The 18,374-nt window shown below is 35.5% G+C and overlaps 1 protein-coding gene across 5 annotated transcripts; it reads right to left on the bottom strand.

Moving 5' to 3' along the window:
- Positions 1–1,863: 1,863 nt before the first annotated feature.
- Positions 1,864–16,609, bottom strand: LOC123665482 (general transcription factor 3C polypeptide 6-like). Of its 5 annotated transcripts, none has more exons than XM_045599807.1 (5): positions 16,467–16,609; positions 16,114–16,277; positions 15,823–15,996; positions 15,019–15,141; positions 3,503–3,591 (listed from the first exon to the last, which is right to left on the bottom strand). In XM_045599807.1, the coding sequence occupies exons 2-4, from the start codon at positions 16,268–16,270 to the stop codon at positions 15,023–15,025; spliced, it is 450 nt and encodes a 149-aa protein (XP_045455763.1). In that variant the 5' UTR covers positions 16,271–16,277; positions 16,467–16,609; the 3' UTR covers positions 3,503–3,591; positions 15,019–15,022. The 5 variants fall into 5 exon arrangements, with proteins under 5 accessions (XP_045455743.1, XP_045455738.1, XP_045455763.1 ...); XM_045599793.1 differs by having other exon boundaries at positions 16,490–16,606; XM_045599800.1 differs by lacking the exon at positions 3,503–3,591 and having other exon boundaries at positions 15,016–15,141; positions 16,490–16,609.
- Between the last annotated feature and the right edge of the window lie 1,765 nt (positions 16,610–18,374).

The raw sequence follows: 18,374 nt of genomic DNA, 5'->3' as shown, positions 1-18,374 counted from the left end.
ATTGCCGCTCTTCGATTCGACACTCACTTCACATCACTTGTGCGTACGGAATGTTTACAAAATTCCAAACCAAGATCAAGTGGGTTCGCTTTCGAAGTGAGCGCTGTCACTCAGGTGAAGCTCGATATCGAAATGGTTAGGTATTTACAGAATAGTCCTGCGCTCTGTGGAGCATGGGGTCACCACTCACCAATTCACATTTAAACTATAGAATTTATGCGATTTTAATGGGTTCTGTAGAAAAATCTGACCAGTTTCAATAGATTTTTTTTTATTGTTAGATGATTTAATAAATAATATTATACTAAATAACATTATACATTAAAAACATTTTTTAATATAACTTCGGGTATTAATAACACTGTTTGATTTAATTTCAATGAATTTTGTGTCATAAATCTTATTTTTACTTGCATAAAAATAAAGAAAAAAGGTTTCTAGGCTTTGTGAAATCAAAAAATATATATATTTAAATGTATTGTATTTGCGTCTAAAATTCGCAAGAAATAAAAGGCTTTTTTATTTTATTTATTTATTTTATTAATAACACAAAAATAGTATTTGAAATACTAGATCATTCAATAAGTCCCGAGACTAACCTGGAAATGGCGCATATATTAAAAACTCTTTTGATTTTTAAAAAGTACTGGCTATCAATACAAGAATATGTGTCAAATTTTTAAAAATGGAACAATAAAATTATTGATTTTGAAACATTTATGTGACGCTACGGTTGTAATTTCGATACAATGGAAAAAAACGAGTTTCGCGTGTTGATAAAACATTGTTTTTTAATGGGAAAAAATACCGTTGAAGCACAGCAATGGCTTATAAAATGTTATGCAGGATCAGCTCCCTCTAAAGCAACCATTTGTCGGTGGTATGCCGACTTCAAACGCGGTCGCATGGACACCAATGATGGAGAACGCTCAGGTCGTCCGAATGAAGCAGTGACTCAACAAAATATTATCCAAGTCCTCAAAATCGTATTGGAAGATCGGAAGGTAAAAGTGCGAGAGATAGCCGAGATAGTGAAGATTTCAGCTGGTAGTGTTTTCACTATTTTACATAAAAATTTGGCCATGAAAAAGCATTTTTCTAAGTGGGTGCCGCGTTTGCTTACAACTAATCAAAAAGAACAACGTATCAATGATTCAGAGCGATGTTTGGCGCTGATGAATCATAATAAAAAGGATTTTTTACGTCGGTATGTAACAATGGATGAAACCTGGATATACCATTTCACTCCGGAATCCAATCGGCAGGCAGCGGAGTGGAGAGCGGCTGGTGAAAGCCGCCCGAAGCGTCCAAAGACTCAGAAATCGGCCGGTAAGGTTATGGCGTCTATATTTTGGGATGCGCATGGAATACTTTTACTACTACTACCTTGAAAAGGGGCAAAATATAAATAGTGACTATTACATGTGCTTATTGGAGCGATTGAAGTACGAAATTGTGGATAAACGGCCTCACATGAACAAAAAGAAAGTGGTGTTTCACCAGGACAACGCGCCTTGTCACAAGTCCGTGAGAACGATGGCCAAAATTAACGAATTGGGCTTCGAATTGCTTCCTCATCCCCCTTATTCGCCAGACTTGGCCCCCAGCGATTACTGGCTGTTTGCAGACCTCAAAAAAATGCTTCAGGGTAAGAAATTTGACTCAAATAGTGAAGTTATCGCAGCAACGGAGGCTTATTTTGAAGCCAAAGACAAATCGTTCTACACACATGGGATAGAAAAGTTAGAAAAGCGTTGGAGGGACTGTATCGCTCTTGGAGGAGACTATGTTGATGAATAAAAATTAATTTTATAAAAAAGACCTTTTTTAGTACTTAGTCTCGGGACTTATTGAACCACGTGTTACATAATAATTACAGCCTAATTCAGTAGACAGTTTTGCATGCTGATTATAAATAAATACAGGTTGTTTATTGGTAACATAAATAAAATGTACTTATTTGTTAGTTATTCTGTTATTCTCAAAGTTTAGGAATTCCTGGTATAAAGACAAGTCTAAAATAAAATAAAGTCACAATACCTACAAGCGTTATAAAGTAGAAACAGGCTGATTGCAATGCACACAATGCGGGGTGCATTGATGACAGACCTATCCTATTAGTTCACTGCATGCCTGACACTGGTTGTAGGTATGGTAGATATTGTAAGCTGCAAGTTTACTGATACTCGTATTTAAGGTTAAGTACAGACCTCTCAAGGAGTTTGTTGCCAAAACACTTGAGTTAATGAAATATTCCAACTTTTACATCAATGTTTACAGCTATTTACTCTTGTCTGTTACAACAGTGTTTTTGGTCTAACAGATCTACTTTCTCTCGTCAACTACTGTAGCATTCTGTATGCATGTGTACCGTATCGAACTATAGGGGCTATAACACCAAGCTAAGCTGGATTTATTTACTTTTAACGAAATAATCAAATATAACATTATGATCGAATTTAAGTCTCTTTTCTATGTCTGTTAGTATGTGACAAATTCGGTTGTGCCAATGGTGACAAGTTTCTGGTTTAATTTTTTCTAAGATGTTATGGCTAGGGCACCAAAAGTTTGGTATATTGTGATTACATAGGCTTTCCTTAAGTTTATTTAACATCTTTAGTACTAAAAAAGATAAGGAATTTTTGCACCAGTAACTCTTATCATTGCTGGCACATTCCCAAAAAAATAAAGTTTTAATAAAATAGCTCGTAAGTTTAGTAAAACCTTGTACATCCCTAAACTGCTTAATAATTCGTATAGTGCTTTTTAAATTATTACTGTTTTTAAGAAAATATCGTTCTTGAAAAGGAAATGCTAATCTCCAACTATAATCATCACTATTCGGTTTAGGAACTACAAAATATCGCAAGATTTTTGTAGACTCAACCCTTGTAAACAAAACTTTTGAATGAATAGGTTTTTTTGGTAAAGAAAACGCAAAAGATGGCACTAAGTCGATGTTAATTACATCATTGTCATCTTTTACAATTGTTATCGTGTTAGCAGGACCCGACAGATTCGTATGAAGTTTATATTTATATTTGTTATCAACTTTCAAGACCCTCATACCATCTTCCAATGGAAGACTATTTATAGCAACATCAACAGTTCTTTGCATCCAAGATCGAAACTTTACCACTGACAACTTAAACTCCTCGTTGCACCAAGAGGTAGTTTTTACAAAACCTTGATTACTTGTTGCAGCAATTTTTGATAATCTTCGGAATTCGGATGGCATTACGATAGCTGTATAGTCGTTCGATGAGTTAGCTGCATCCAATATTATTTTATCGTAATTAACTGGGAATTTTAAGATAATGTTAATATCGTATTCATTCGGCTGACCAATGCGTAATCTATCAAAGTAGCTGCCTAAAAAATCTAATTTGGGCCTTAAACTGTCAAACAGTTTATCCCCTTTTCGCATGATGTGTATAAGTTTTTTCAAAACTATAAATAATATACGAGTATATTCTTTTTTCTGTTTTTCTTTCAATCTTATGTAGTGTCTGTTAATTTGATGAAAAATGGCTTCACATCTCCCTGCTTTTATCATAGTTTTCTTTTTTCTATTTTGTTTCATTTTTCCACCTGAAAAAAAATTATTTTTAGGAACGTGTATAACAACATACTTCAATAAGTTGACAGTGAAATAAAAAGCGTATACTTTTCCCTATTGAAAATAAATTAATATACCTTGCTACAATATATCGTCAAGTTTTTCAAAATATTTAAAAATGATGATTTGCAACTTAATTTAACTTAATTGTACTTAATAATAAAATTATACCCAAATAAAGTAGTAAAAAACAAGATCACAGAGAGCATGTTGGCAGTATCTCATTAAATACGGATACCATACATTAAATAGCAGCGATCCACCGTGCAATCCGATCTCGAGGGAACGTCTCGAGGGAATGTAAGTTGTGTTGTTCAGGATCTCCAAGTTAAATTTACAATTAGGTCCGAAGTTTTTGCAGGAAAGAGTACCTAGCACACGCGTACATACATACATTTTCATATACACTGTCGCATTTATAATAATTCTATATCTATATAATATATTATGTACATATATATATACAGGGTGTCCCAAAAAGTAGTGATAAGCGAAATTCCAGAGATAGGGCACCCCTTGGGGTATCCGAATCACCCCTATGTATGTTCAGCGATTTTGCATAGTTTTCGAGTTATGAATTTTTTTATATGTTTTTGAGAATTTTCCACCTGAACAACTTTAAAAATTTCTAAAAAAAATTGAAGACTTTTTAGAATTTTTGTTTTTGTATCTAAATATTCATGAGCTGTAGCTTCCCGTTTAAAAGATTCAGCTTCTTAACTTTGATGGAAATTGTGAAAATCTAAGTGTAAAGTGAAAATTTTACGTTTTGAGAACTATGACTTCAATTTTCAACTTAGAATTAAAAATCTAAACAGGCGATTTTATGGTTTCTAATTAGGCTTAAAAACTTCTCCAGAGTCTCAGCTTTCATAATCATAAATAAAAAGTTGTACTTAATGGGGCTACTTTTGCTAAAATTTGCCTTCAAAGACATCAAGGTGGAAAATTCTTAAAATTACCAATTTGAATAAAAAATATTTTTTTGTTCAATTTATTATTCCTTTAAGGTTAATTAGTCTGTTAACCAACCAAAAGATTGCAAGAAAACTAAGATCGAAGATTTAATAAACATTTGGAGGTTATTTAGGTTTAATTAATAAAACGAAAAGTAATCGTCTTAAAATTATTTATTATAAAAAGTTTTCAATATGTCGACCTTCGTGCTCGATACATCTTCTACATCGTCTTAAAAAGTTTTCTTTGAGTCTTACGAATGCTATTCTGTTGTTTTTAATTGTTTCTTCTGCCTGTCTCAATTTTCGTCTTAACTCCGCTACGTTGCTAATGTTTTTAGCGTAAACTATTTCTTTATAATATCCCCAGACAAAGAAATCGATTGGATTCAAGTCTGGGGACCGCGGCGGCCGATCCATCTGTCTCTAAATCTTTCTAAAATTTTGTCTGACTATTCTTGCAAAGTGGCATGGTGTACCATCGTTTTGGAAAATCATGCTCCTACGCGTTAACAGATCGACGTCTTCTAGTAAGACGATCGACGAAAATCCACACCTGACACTTGAATCCAATTTTCAAGAACAGTTTAGCGTAAAGTAATGGTCAGGCATCTTAAACGGGCAGCTGATTGGACCGTTCGAATTGCCTGACCGTTTGAACGGCGAGGCCTACTTGGAATTTTTAAGAAATGACCTACACGTAGCCCCATTAAGTACAACTTTTTATTTATGATTATGAAAGCTGAGACTCTGGAGAAGTTTTTAAGCCTAATTAGAAACCATAAAATCGCCTATTTAGATTTTTAATTCTAAGTTGAAAATTGAAGTCATAGTTCTCAAAACGTAAAATTTTCACTTTACACTTAGATTTTCACAATTTCCATCAAAGTTAAGAAGCTGAATCTTTTAAACGGAAAGCAAGAGCTCATGAATATTTAGATACAAAAACAAAAATTCTAAAAATTCTTCAATTTTTTTTTTAGACATTTTTAAAGTTGTTCAGGTGGAAAATTCTCAAAAACATATTAAAAAATTCATAACTCGAAAACTGCAAAATCGCTGAACATACATAGGGGTGATTCGGATACCCCAAGGGGTGCCCTATCTCTGGAATTCTGCTTATCACTACTTTTTGGCACACCTGTATGTATATATATATATATATATATATATATACTTTATTGCACTCAAAAAATACATGTAAAAACAACATAATAATAATGTTTATGGCAAAGGTGGACTTATCTCTAAAAGAGATTTCTTCCAGTCAACCCATGGTCATGAGTAAGTGTTTAATACAGCGAGGCAAACAGTGCAAGAAGATTTACTAAGAACAAGAAGAAAAAAAAACGTAAAAAAAAGAAAAGATGATAAATTTGATAAATCTATACATATATATTCAAATATACATACATACATATATATATATATATATACATATATATAGATATACATATACGCAAACACATACACATACATATACGCAAACACATACATATACACATACACACATACATACACACACATATACATCTATAATATACTACATACTAACAAATACATGTATGGATACATACCAAAATACAAAAATACACTTGTACACATACATAAACATATACAAACTCACTACAATACATACGTAAATACATACATATTCTATAGATGATTACACATTTGCTAGTGAAAGCAAGTGTTTCTTTAATTTATATTTAAAGGAAACAAGGGAAGGACTAGTTCTGATGTCACCTGGGAGATTGTTCCATAGTACGGAGGCGCGTACCGTAAATGAATTTAACTTAAATTTTGTCTTACATTTCGGTATATCTAACATAGCTTCACGGCCAGGGCGCCTGGAACGAGTAGGAGAGGGCAGGGGGTGAAATCAGGATTGAAGATACAACGGAGCATTCGGATCATTAAAGATATTGAAGAGGGTGGACAGGATGTGCATATCACGCCGAAGACGAATAGGGAGCCATTTTAACTGAGCACGAAAGTGAGAGATGCGATCAAATTTTCGCAGGCCAAAAATGAATCTTATGGCAAGATTTTGGAGACGCTCTAACTTTCTAAGTAGCTCCTCAGTCACATCCAGATAGCATACATCAGCATAATCAAGGATAGGTAGTAGAAGGGTTTGTGCAAGCATAATTTTGGTATGAAATGGAAGAAAATATTGGAGACGCTTGAGAGAGTGGAATGTGAAGTGTATTCTTCTGCTGACTTCGCTGACATTAGCTGCCCAGGATAAATTGCAGTCCATAATGAGCCCTAAATTCCTAACTTTATCACAGTAAGGAATCGGAACCCCAGAGTATGAGATTTTAGGAACCAATCCCCAATCAAGCCTGCTTCTCAATCGACTACTTCCAATAATAATAGCTTGTGATTTAGCAGGATTGACCAACAACCCAAATATTTAGCCCAGACCTGAACTGCAGCAAGGTCGCTATTTAAAGTTTCAACAGCCTCATGCAGCTCAGTCAACTTGAAGTATCTGTATATTTGTAAGTCATCTGCATACAAATGGAAGGGCGAAGTGATAACACGAGAAACATTATTGATGAATACAGAAAATAGCAAAGGGGATAAGACGACACCTTGTGGAACACCAGCAGTAAGCTCCATCCAATCTGATGTGGTGCCGTTGAAAGTAACGCACTGCTGACGTCCAGAAAGATAGGAGTGAAACCAGTCAAGGACAGCGGTTGAAATGTTAACCGCGCGCAGGGTACCAAGAAGAATGTCATAATCAACTGAGTTAAAAGCGCTGCTTAAATCAAGCAAGATCATGGCATATATATATATATATATATATATATATATATATATATATATATAATATTATAAAATATATATAAAAGCGAAAGGTTACTCACTCATCACGAAATCTCCGAAACTATAACAGCTTCAAACTTGAAATTTGGCAGGTACGTTTTTTATAGGGCGCAGACATCCGCTAAGAACGGACTTCACAAAACTCGACCCCTAAGGGGATAAACCGGGGGTTGGAAGTTTGTATGAAAGTCCTATGTTTTTGAAGTAAGAGACTTGAAATTTAAAATGTATGCTCTATAGATGGTGAGGAGTAGTCCAAATAATGCATTGTAATCTATATATATAAAAGAGTAAGGTCACTGACTCACTCATTACGAGAACTCAAAAACCGCTAGATGGTCCCATCCCTCCAGGATGGACAAAGATGAAATTTGGCAGGGAGATAGATTATAGTCTGTTACAAATGAAAATGCATTTTTTTTAAAATACCGTGTATCCACTGGTAAGTGCTACAGTATCTCTTTTACGCGCAACCATAATATAATAAAAATCAATACCATATTGACGGAACTTTGTCGCAACAAAGGTCGGAGATCCGGGATTTAGGGGTCATTTTTAATTCGAAATTGTTGTTTTTACCTCACATGAATAACATAATTAGTAAAGCTTCTAAAATGTTAGGCTTTATCATTAGTAATAGTAAACTATTTCGCAAGCCAACCACAAAAATTACTATCTATAACACTTATGTACGGAGTCACATGGAATACTGTTCTGTAGTTTGGTCACCGCATTATAATGTACACCAACTCAAGAGCGCATTCAGAAACGCTTTCTAAAGCACATTGCTTTGTCGTGTGGGTTACATTCATATGTCGATAGATTAAAACATTTCAAAATGCACGGCCTATCGACGCGCAGAAAGCTGCACGACATAATATTTCTTTACAAAATAGTAAGAAATAAATTTAAATGTCCTGCCCTCTTGAGTTCGATTGAATTACATGTTCCACGTCATCTGCCTCGAAGCGTGCTTATAAATTCGGGTTTGTTGCATCAGTCATTTGCCAGAACTAACCTTAAAAAATTCTCTGCCATATCCCGTATATCGAAGATATATATAAGTATATGTGAGAAAGTGGATGTCTGTAATGATAAATTAGCCTTCAAAAAAGTTGTTTTGGGATTGGTGAGGGACTAATTACCTACTTTTAAATTATTTTTGTGTTTGTTGTTTATGTTTGTTTTTAATTTACTACATCTATTTTTAATTATACTCATCTGTATTTCAATTTGTAGATATAATATTTTATAATACTTACTAGTGTTACATCTCTTTTTAACCGACTTCCAAAAAAGGAGGAGGTTCTCAATTCGACTGTATTTTTTTTTTTTTTTTTTATGTATGTTACATCAGAACTTTTGACCGGGTAGACCGATTTCGACAAATTTTGTTTTAATCGAAAGGTGGTGTGTGCCAATTGGTCCCATTTAAATTTATTTGAGATCTAACAACTACTTTTCGAGTTATATCTAATAATGCGTTTTTACTTGACGCTTTTTTCGTCGACCTACGTTGTATTATACCGCATAACTTTCTACTGGATGTACCAATTTTGATAATTCTTTTTTGTTAGAAAGGGGTCCTCCTGTTATCCTTAGTTTGGTACCGTGATAAGGAAACCAGGATCTGATGATGGGATCCCAGAGAAATCGAGGGAAACTCTCGAAAATCCGCAATAACTTTTTACTGGGTGTACCGATTTTAATAATTTTTAATTTAATCGAAAGCTGATGTTTGTCATGTGGTCACATATAAATTTTATTGAGATCTGATAACTACATTTTGTTGAGTAATCTTTGATAACGCGTAGTTGCTTGACTATTTTTTCGTCGATCTACGTTGTATTACTTGTCGATGTAATTGAAGTCGGTTTTTTTTTCGTTTGCGAGCAAACACAATTATTGTGCATATTGTGACAACTTAAAACGTTGCACATTTAAGCTTAATATAGTTTTTATGTGAAAATTGTAATGTAGCAACGACTGTTTGTCCAAATAAAATAAAATAAATGAAGTAATGTAATATTATTAAAATTTATACCCACACATTTATTAACGTCTCAGCAAAAAATAAAAAATATTCTATTCGAAATGGCCACCTTTAGCTTTTATACAGGCCTTATCTATTTGGCCTCGAATCTATGGATTTACGCACTGTTTCCAGGGGAAATTTCCCCACTGCTTGCTCCAAAGTTTATTTAAGAGACTCAATGTCACCGTGTCATTTAGAGCAGGCCATGTCCTCTAAAACTGACCATAATTTGAAGTTTAAAGGGTTGAGGTCTGGCCTAGATGAGGGCCAGTCTTCAACTCTTATAAAGTCCGGAACGTTGGTTTCAAGCCAGGCTTGGGTAGTTCGTGCCTTGTGACCAGGTGAAGAGTCCTGCTGGATAGGCCACGGTATATTTTTAAAAAGTGTATTGCTGAGAGGTTTCACAACATAATCCAATACTGTATCTTGATACAATTTGGCTGAAGTTTTCACTCCTTTTTCACAAAAATGTAGTTTTGTGACTCCTTGATAAGACACGCCCCACTAAACCATCACTGACGCAAGATGATGACCACGTTGTACCTTTCCGACAACTTGAGCAGCTTCTTTAGAACTGTGAGCGTATACTTTATCATTTTGCTTATTGTAGTGTTCTACAATCGTGAAATTTTTTTCATCGGTAAAGAGGATATTTCTATGCCTTTTACACGCGTATCGCGACAGAAGGCGTTTTGATCGATCGACTCTCTTTAAAAAAAAATGATTTAGTGCATGTCCTGTATATCGGCGATAAGCACCGAGCTTCAGGTCTTGTTTTATAATACGCGACAGAGTCCTAGCGGGAATCTTCATTTCTCGCGATAGGATTTTTTGCTTCCTAAAGGGGTTTCGACAAATTCTTGCTTTAACAGCATTAACAAACTTTGTAGTTCTAACAGCACGCGGCCGCTCCGATCTTTTCTGGTCTTCGACATACGAAGTGTTGCTGTATCTGTTGATAGTACGATATACAAACATGCGGCCGATACCAAGCTTTTGAAGTGTCTGGAATAGGATCGACGGCTCCATACCCACTTTGTGCAAGGCGATCACTGCAATCCTATTTTCTTTAACACCCTATTCCATATTGCAATTTGATAATGAACACGAAAAAATATGTGAAATGGCGCAAAATCGAAATAAGTTTTTAAAATAATATAAGTACGTGTTCCAATTTCAAAATAATTAAAAAATTGAAAAAAAGAAATTTTTTATGTAACAGTATTTATGGCCAGACTAGTTATCTATTATATAAAAATGAGTCGCTGAATGTGTTGCTAAGCGCAAAACTCGAGAACGGTTGGACCGATTTCGCTAATTCTTTTTTTAAAATATTCCTTGAAGTACGAGGATGGTTCATACAGAGAGAAAAATTCTAAAAAAAAATTTAAATTTCCTGAAAAAGTCTAAAAACAACACTTTTCTATACTCCCATACAAAAGATTTGTGATAATACTTAAAAGTCAATTTGAACTTTAATACCATACCACGTTTGTGTTAGGCGATACGAAGTTCGCCGGGTCAGCTAGTAGTACATAGATAGATATATAACTATAACTTCTGTCCTTCTTCATCAAAAAAAAAAAAAAATAATATCGGAATAATTATTGTAAAAAAATCTTTGAGAATCAAGTACCTACTTAATAATATATAAAAAATAGGATTAAATAAAATACAAATCTTCAGCCTCACATCCTTCCTACTAAAGACCTTGGAGAGACTATGCGATAGGTACCTGAGAGATAACGTACTACCAAAAGTACCCCTACACAAGAATCAACATGCCTATAGTGCAGGTAAATCTACAGAATCAGCCTTACATGCTGTAGTGGGCAAGATCGAAGAAGCACTCATAATCAAGGAATCCTGCCTAGGCACCTTTATTGACATCGAAGGGGCTTTTGATAAAACAAATTTCAACAGCATAGTTACAGCGCTAAACCGCCATAAAACCAACTATAATTACTTGGATCAGAAACATGCTGGCAAACAGGATCGTAAGAGTAGACAATGACAACAAATAAGGCGCTATCGTTGCTAAAGGATGTCCCCAAGGAGGGGTATTATCACCCTTGCTATGGAACCTTGTAGTAAACGATCTAATATCCTTGTTAAACGACAACAGACATTATACAATAGGCTATGCAGACGACCTGGTTATACTCGTGGCGGGCAAGTTCACAAGTACACTTTGTGAACTAACTCAGACAGCCCTGCTATTAGTAGAAAGATGGTGCGAGGAGCATAATCTATCCATAAACCCGAACAAAACAGAATTAGTTACGTTCACGAACAAACGAGACTTGGGAAATTACACTCTACCTAAACTCCTTAACTTAACCCTGAATCTAACCTCAGAGGTAAAGTATTTAGGTGTAATACTAGATAATAAGCTAAGCTGGTCCGAACACATAGAAAATAAATTAAACAAAGCCAGCATCATCTTCTGGCAATGCCGCAGGATGATTGGCAAGAGTTGGGGACTTACACCCAAACTGACCCTATGGCTCAACACTGCGGTCATTAGACCCATAATCAGCTATGGAGCTGTGGTGGCGCAGAACACTCCTCACCACAACGCAATCCAAGCTACAAAGCTGGCAGAGGTTGGTGTGCATGGCAACCACGGGCAGCATGAGAACCATACCAACAACAGCAATGGAGGCCATGCTAAATATTCTGCCACTTCACCTATTTATCCAACAAGAAGCTGCAGTTACTGCAGTAAGACTAAAGACTCACAAACTACTGTGTTCAACAGGCATACCACACATAAAGATTCTGGAAGAAATAGCCAAAGACATTCCGTTCATGGAAGCACCAAATGACGGAATACAGATCAAATATATTTTTGATAAAAAGACAAAATACAGCTGGAAGAGGATTCACGTGTAGCCTCAATTGGGCGAGACCTGAGTATCTTCACGGATGGCTCTAAAACGAAAACAGGGTCAGGAAGCGGTATCTTCTCCGAAGACCTAAATATTAATATATCACTACCCATTGGTACCTATAACACAGTGTTTCAAGTAGAGTGCTTGGGTATACTTGAGGCAGCCAGAACAATCGGGAGGAGGAACGTAAAGGATTCCCACATCCGTATATTATCGGACAGCATGTCAGTACTACAGGCATTGGATAGTAACTCGACCACGTCAGGTATAATCTATGAATGCCATAACACCCTGATGCAGGTAGGTGAAAATAATGACATCACACTGCAATGGATCAAAGGTCACAACAACACACGCGGTAACGACAGGACAGATGAGCTAGCAAGAAGGGGGTAAAGTATGACGGCTATAGGGGCCGAACCGATTATACCGTTACCTTCTTGCTGGCTCAAAGGCCAAATTCGACAACGCATGAAACGCAAACATATCACACTATGGTCCGAAATTGAGGACTGTAGGCAAGCCAAGTTGGCGCTGCCAGAAATTGATGCCAAATTGGCAAGAATTCTAATAAATCTGGACAGACGCCAACTGAGACTAATAACTGCGGCACTGACTGGACACGGTCCGTATAACAAACACCTATTTAATATGGGCATTACCGACAGTCCCCTGTGCAGAGCTTGCATGGGAACAGAAGACGCATACGAGACGGCTACGCATGTACTTCTTTACTGTCCAGGTGTAGCGGCTTACCGGGCACAACATCTTGGCACCCTGAAGACACTTCCGGAGATCTTCAAGAAGCCAAAAAAGCTTCTGAAGTTTCTGGAGGAGCTTGGGTGGCAAGAGTGAATCGAATCACTCCCACACACGCAAAATAGGCGCAAAGTCGTCGAGTTGCGGAAACCAGCCCGTGTTAACCATACCATACCATACCAAATACAAATCTTACCTAATACTGCAATTATTTTATGTAAGTAAAACTCACAACAAATTTACTATAAACAAATAAGAGGACAGAAATAAAGATGGATTGTTCCAGTTAGTGAAATAAACGGCTTCTTGTCAAATAACTTAATAACACTGAGCAATATGATACTGATACTGTTTTAAAACACGTTACATCACACAGGATTTTCCCGTTTTGTTTTATGCTTACATTTTCTCACGGCAGTCAATATAAAGGCGAATGAACAAACCATAGATCTGCGATTAGTGTAAACAATCGTAGCAAATGTATGTCAGTAAAGCACACAGCAATTAATATACTTACTTCCTTGATTAAGTAACTAATTATTTTATTTAAAAATAGCTGTACCTACCCATGACTTCGTCCGCGTGTATTAGTGACTTTGGACAGCATTTTTTGGATATACCTATTATATATATTATTTTGGATTATAAACACCGTCGTTTGGGTATTTACAATTTCAACGTGACTCTTTAAATTGGCATAACTTTTTTTTTTTTTATAAACCGCTTGGTATGTAACAAACACTAAATGTTAATCGGATAAGCCGTTTTAAGTTTAGCGTGCACAAACGCACATACAAACTGACAAAGATTCTAACAATAATTGTTTTGGATGTTATTTGCGTTGATAAATGTCCCAATAATCTTTTTTCTCATATATCTTCCATGAACAGACAGCGATTCGTTACATTTTTAACGTATGTATTGATATATCCTATTCCAATTATCATTACATAGCATAAAACAAAGTCACTTCCCGCGGTCTGCATACTTATAGATCGTTAAAACTACGCAATGGATTTTGATGCGGTTTTTTGTAGTAAAAAGAATGATTCCAGAGGAAGATTTTAGTTCGCAGTCCGAACTTATTCTTTTAAACGTCTTATTGAGACTCATGAAGATTTATTTAAGATTTTTTGCAGTTATGAAGACTTTGTATTACTATGAATAGCCTATCAATGACCAAAGCTTTGACAGTGTCCAGTTAAGCCGATCTTAATCTACCATAGTGTCTGTTATAACTGAGGTAATGTACAGCAGGAATTTCCTGCTCAAAATATGGAGCAGCCCGATTGGGGTAGTACCTCGACCTTACAGACCACAGCTAACTAATACCCACTATTTTGGTAATACCCACTATGTTAGAGGTAATTTTTTTGATAAGTAGCATTACGATCTAATTGATTAAATTTTCCAAAAATTAAAAAATATATATTCTTTGATATTTTCTTTTAATAATTGATTTGGTGAAAGTTTGTGAATGCTTTTTGCTTAGTTGTGATTCGGAGACAACTTATTAAGGTGCGTTCGGCTAAGATCGAACAAAAGGGTAAGATAATACAAAACGAAATACGGGACATTTCTTAATGTTGATAACATAGAATGCAATACTGTTTCACTACTCACATGCACCACTCGTCGATTTGTATTTGAGTCGATTTTGCATTTGAGTTTGAGTCGATTCGCATTTGCATTGTTTTTATTGTATTTAAAATTTAATAATATAATTCAAATGAATATTTCTATAGAATCTGTTAATATGTTGTGTATGTTTACAGACCCTGCCACAGGATTCATATCCTGCTGGGGGGTCGTTGAATGCAAGGCCAACTTTAGAAGTAAGGATAATATATCCAGATTAATTTCATTAATTTAAATAAGGTTAGTAAACATTATTGTAAATAAAAAAGTGATACATACAAAGTTATGGCTTTAAGTTTTGCGCCCACTCTTTTTTGAATTGTTCTATAGCATCTGGAATAGTCTTAAAATCTGCTGGTTTTATGTCATCCTCCATAGAATCAGGCACTTCAACTGGTTGATCTGTTAATTTTTTTAAAAATATATCACTTGATTATTATAAGTTATTATGTTGAAATTTGAGTGATAAGTCCCCTATGAAGTATTATCTGTAGTTTATCAAAGTGTTTTGTCTAATTAACATTATTTAAAAAATATTATAAGTTTATATAATATTTTAGTTTTTCTCTTAAATCCACACCAGGGGTCCATACCAGTGGTGATAGGGAGTTAAAAAGTTGCTAAAAACAACACATGATTAATGGAAGACCCCTATAGTATAATTAAATATCATCATCATCATCATCATCATTACAGCCTAAACAGTCCACTGCTGGACATAGGCCTCCACAAGTTTACGCCAAAAATAACGTGAACTCATGTGTTTTGCCCATAGTCACCACGCTGGGCAGGCGGGTTGGTGACCGCAGTACTGGCTTTGTCGCACCGAAGACGCTGCTGCCCGACTTCGACCTGTGTATTTCAAAGCCAGCAGTTGGATGGTTATCCCGCCACCGGTCGGCTTCTTAAGTTCCAAGGTGGTTGTGGAACCTTGTTATCCCTTAGTCGCCTCTTACGACACCCGCGGGAAGAGAGGGGGTGGCTAAATTCTTTAGTGCCGTAGCCACACAGCCTACGCTTAAATACACTAAGTACATGTAAAAATGTATATTAATATTTTATCAAGTAAGTAATCATATATACCTTCTTTTCCTTCTTTTGGTGTTACATAGGCATGCTCTACAGATATTAATTTCCTTGTCTTACATACATACTTAAGATATTTTTCTGGTAATTTGTCAAACAATGAATCTTCACAATGAGGTGATGGATCATCTTCAAAGAACATAAATGTCCCTAAAGGATTTTCTGTAGTACCTGAAAAGGGATTTATTCATATTAGTGACTAAAAAAAACAGATATAGACAGATTATTTACACATTAACGGCGAAAAACGGCCGTTAGATAATCACAATGCTTCATGTATTGATGTACCTGTAAAAAATGTGTCATCTAGTTGAAAAACTGGATGTTTAGTTTCAATGCCTAATACATGAATACTGTTATATTTGTCCAAATTAACACTGTCTTCAAATTCAGCGAAAACTAAAATTTCTTCGACGTCATCTGAAGCGGTTCCTGTATCACTCATGTTGTTTCTAGAGTAAATTATAATATATTATATTATTCAATAATATTACTTTTGATTATTTTTTATTTCTTTAACTTAATTGCATAATATATTATTTATGATTTTGTTTATTTGCTTAAAAATAATGGCACTAAAAATGGAAAGTGAGAAAGTGTGTTGACTCGTGTACTGAAAAAAAATAAGAAACAGTAGGTACTATATACTATACGAAACACGGACCCACAGAGCCACGGCGCTTTTATTAAGTCCAAGTTATTTTCAAGTTTCCAACCGCGGTTTCCAACGCGCAATTGTCAACACATTGTTTTGACTTTTGAAGTTTTGCGTTTGTCATTCAATCTCTTGTCATGCTCCATGCTCTTGTCTAGTACATTTTAGGAATAACTAGTAAAAATCGATATTATTTATTCAAACATCGATATTTAAAGAAAAGGAAAGTTTTCAAAGTAAAAGTTTATTTCATTCGAGTAGTGTTTTAAAATACTTTCAAGCTAAAAAACAATTAAATTTATAGAATGCTAATTTTTTAAGAATAAAGATTCAAACATACTTTTAAAATTAGCATTCCAAGAGAGTAAATTGAGTTGTATGTCCTACCAAAAGCCAAAATCTTAAAACTATTAATTTACTACATAATTTTTTTATTCCTAGTAGGTAGGTGTTTATATATAAAAGAAAAAAAAATGTTGTAGACCACACGACTGAAGTAAAACTTACGAAACGTAACTCTCTCTCTCTTTCTATCTTCACTTATTTATATCTACCTCTCAACTTCCATTTGCCTCGCTCAATCACACTTTTCGTAACGCTCTCGTCACGCATTACTCCCCAAACAAGCGTTCAAAAAACAATGCTTATACCTACATTGACATATTATGACGCATACTTAAGTTAATGTCAAGCATTAAGTAAGGAAATTACAAAAAATCAATAATATCTTTATTTGCGATTCATTTTCCATTAGTACTCTTCATATTAAAAAAAACAATATTTCTGTGACTATATATACTCTTATTATACTCTAACGCAATTATTAGTATACCTTTATCTTTTTAAAAACACCCGTAGGCAGACTCGAGATCAAAATTATTAAATGTTGCGAATAATCTTTTTACAAAATAATTAGTCTTAATATCTGTGGCATTACCCCACGGCAACCACCCTTAGAAATACCCATTTCCACTGAAGTGGAGCTGGGTGGAGTAGGGTCGAACATCATTACAGCCTATACAGTCCACTGCTGGACATAGGCCTCCACAAGTTTACGCCAAAAATAACGTGAACTCATGTGTTTTGCCCATAGTCACCACGCTGGGCAGGCGGGTTGGTGACCGCAAGGCTGGCTTTGTCGCACCGAAGACGCTGCTGCCCGTCTTCGGCCTGTGTATTTCAAAGCCAGCAGTTGGATGGTTATCCCGCCATCGGTCGACTTCTTAAGTTCCAAGGTGGTTGTGGAACCTTGTTATCCCTTAGTCGCCTCTTACGACACCCACGGGAAGAGAGGGGGTGGCTAAATTCTTTAGTGCCGTAGCCAAGGGGTCGAACAGTACCAACATAATTAATTGACGAACATTCCTAACTGTGAGCATGCCGAAAACGTGGGTCTTCTAGTCAAGGATAACAAATGGAAATTCCCCAGAAGCTTATAATCCAAATTTACACCAAAGAAAACTTTAGTGGCACTGACAATAACTTTCAATGTATGACGTAGATACTATATGCATTTAAGCAATAACGAGATATTCGAAGCAATTTAGACCTGCTAGAAATGCTTTCATTAAATTTGTAGAAACAAAACTGGTAGTCTATCCGGTTTTATTACGTTTTTCTTATCCCGTGGGTTATACAGGGCGCGTTCCACTAAAGGCTTTTAATCTGATGGGATCATCATGAGATCCTGGTTCCCTTATCATGGTACCACACTTAGAATATCTACTTTCCAACAAAAAAAGAATTATCAAAATCGGTTCATAAACGACGAAGCTATCACCGAACATACATAAATATATATATACATACATACTATGCTGTGTGGTTACGGCATTAAAGAATATAGCCACCCCCTCTCTTCCCGTGGGTGTCGTAAGAGGCGACTAAGGGATAA

Source organism: Melitaea cinxia, chromosome 2, assembly GCF_905220565.1.
Source record: "Melitaea cinxia chromosome 2, ilMelCinx1.1, whole genome shotgun sequence".
Lineage (NCBI taxonomy): Eukaryota > Metazoa > Arthropoda > Insecta > Lepidoptera > Nymphalidae > Melitaea > Melitaea cinxia.
The sequence above is the reverse complement of the archived record's forward strand: the minus strand, read 5'-3'. Positions and strand labels throughout refer to the sequence as shown.

Bases quoted from the DNA above. Each gene is read 5' to 3' on its own strand.
- LOC123665482 (XM_045599787.1), bottom strand. From the start codon at position 3,583: ATGAAACAAAATAGAAAAAAGAAAACTATGATAAAAGCAGGGAGATGT.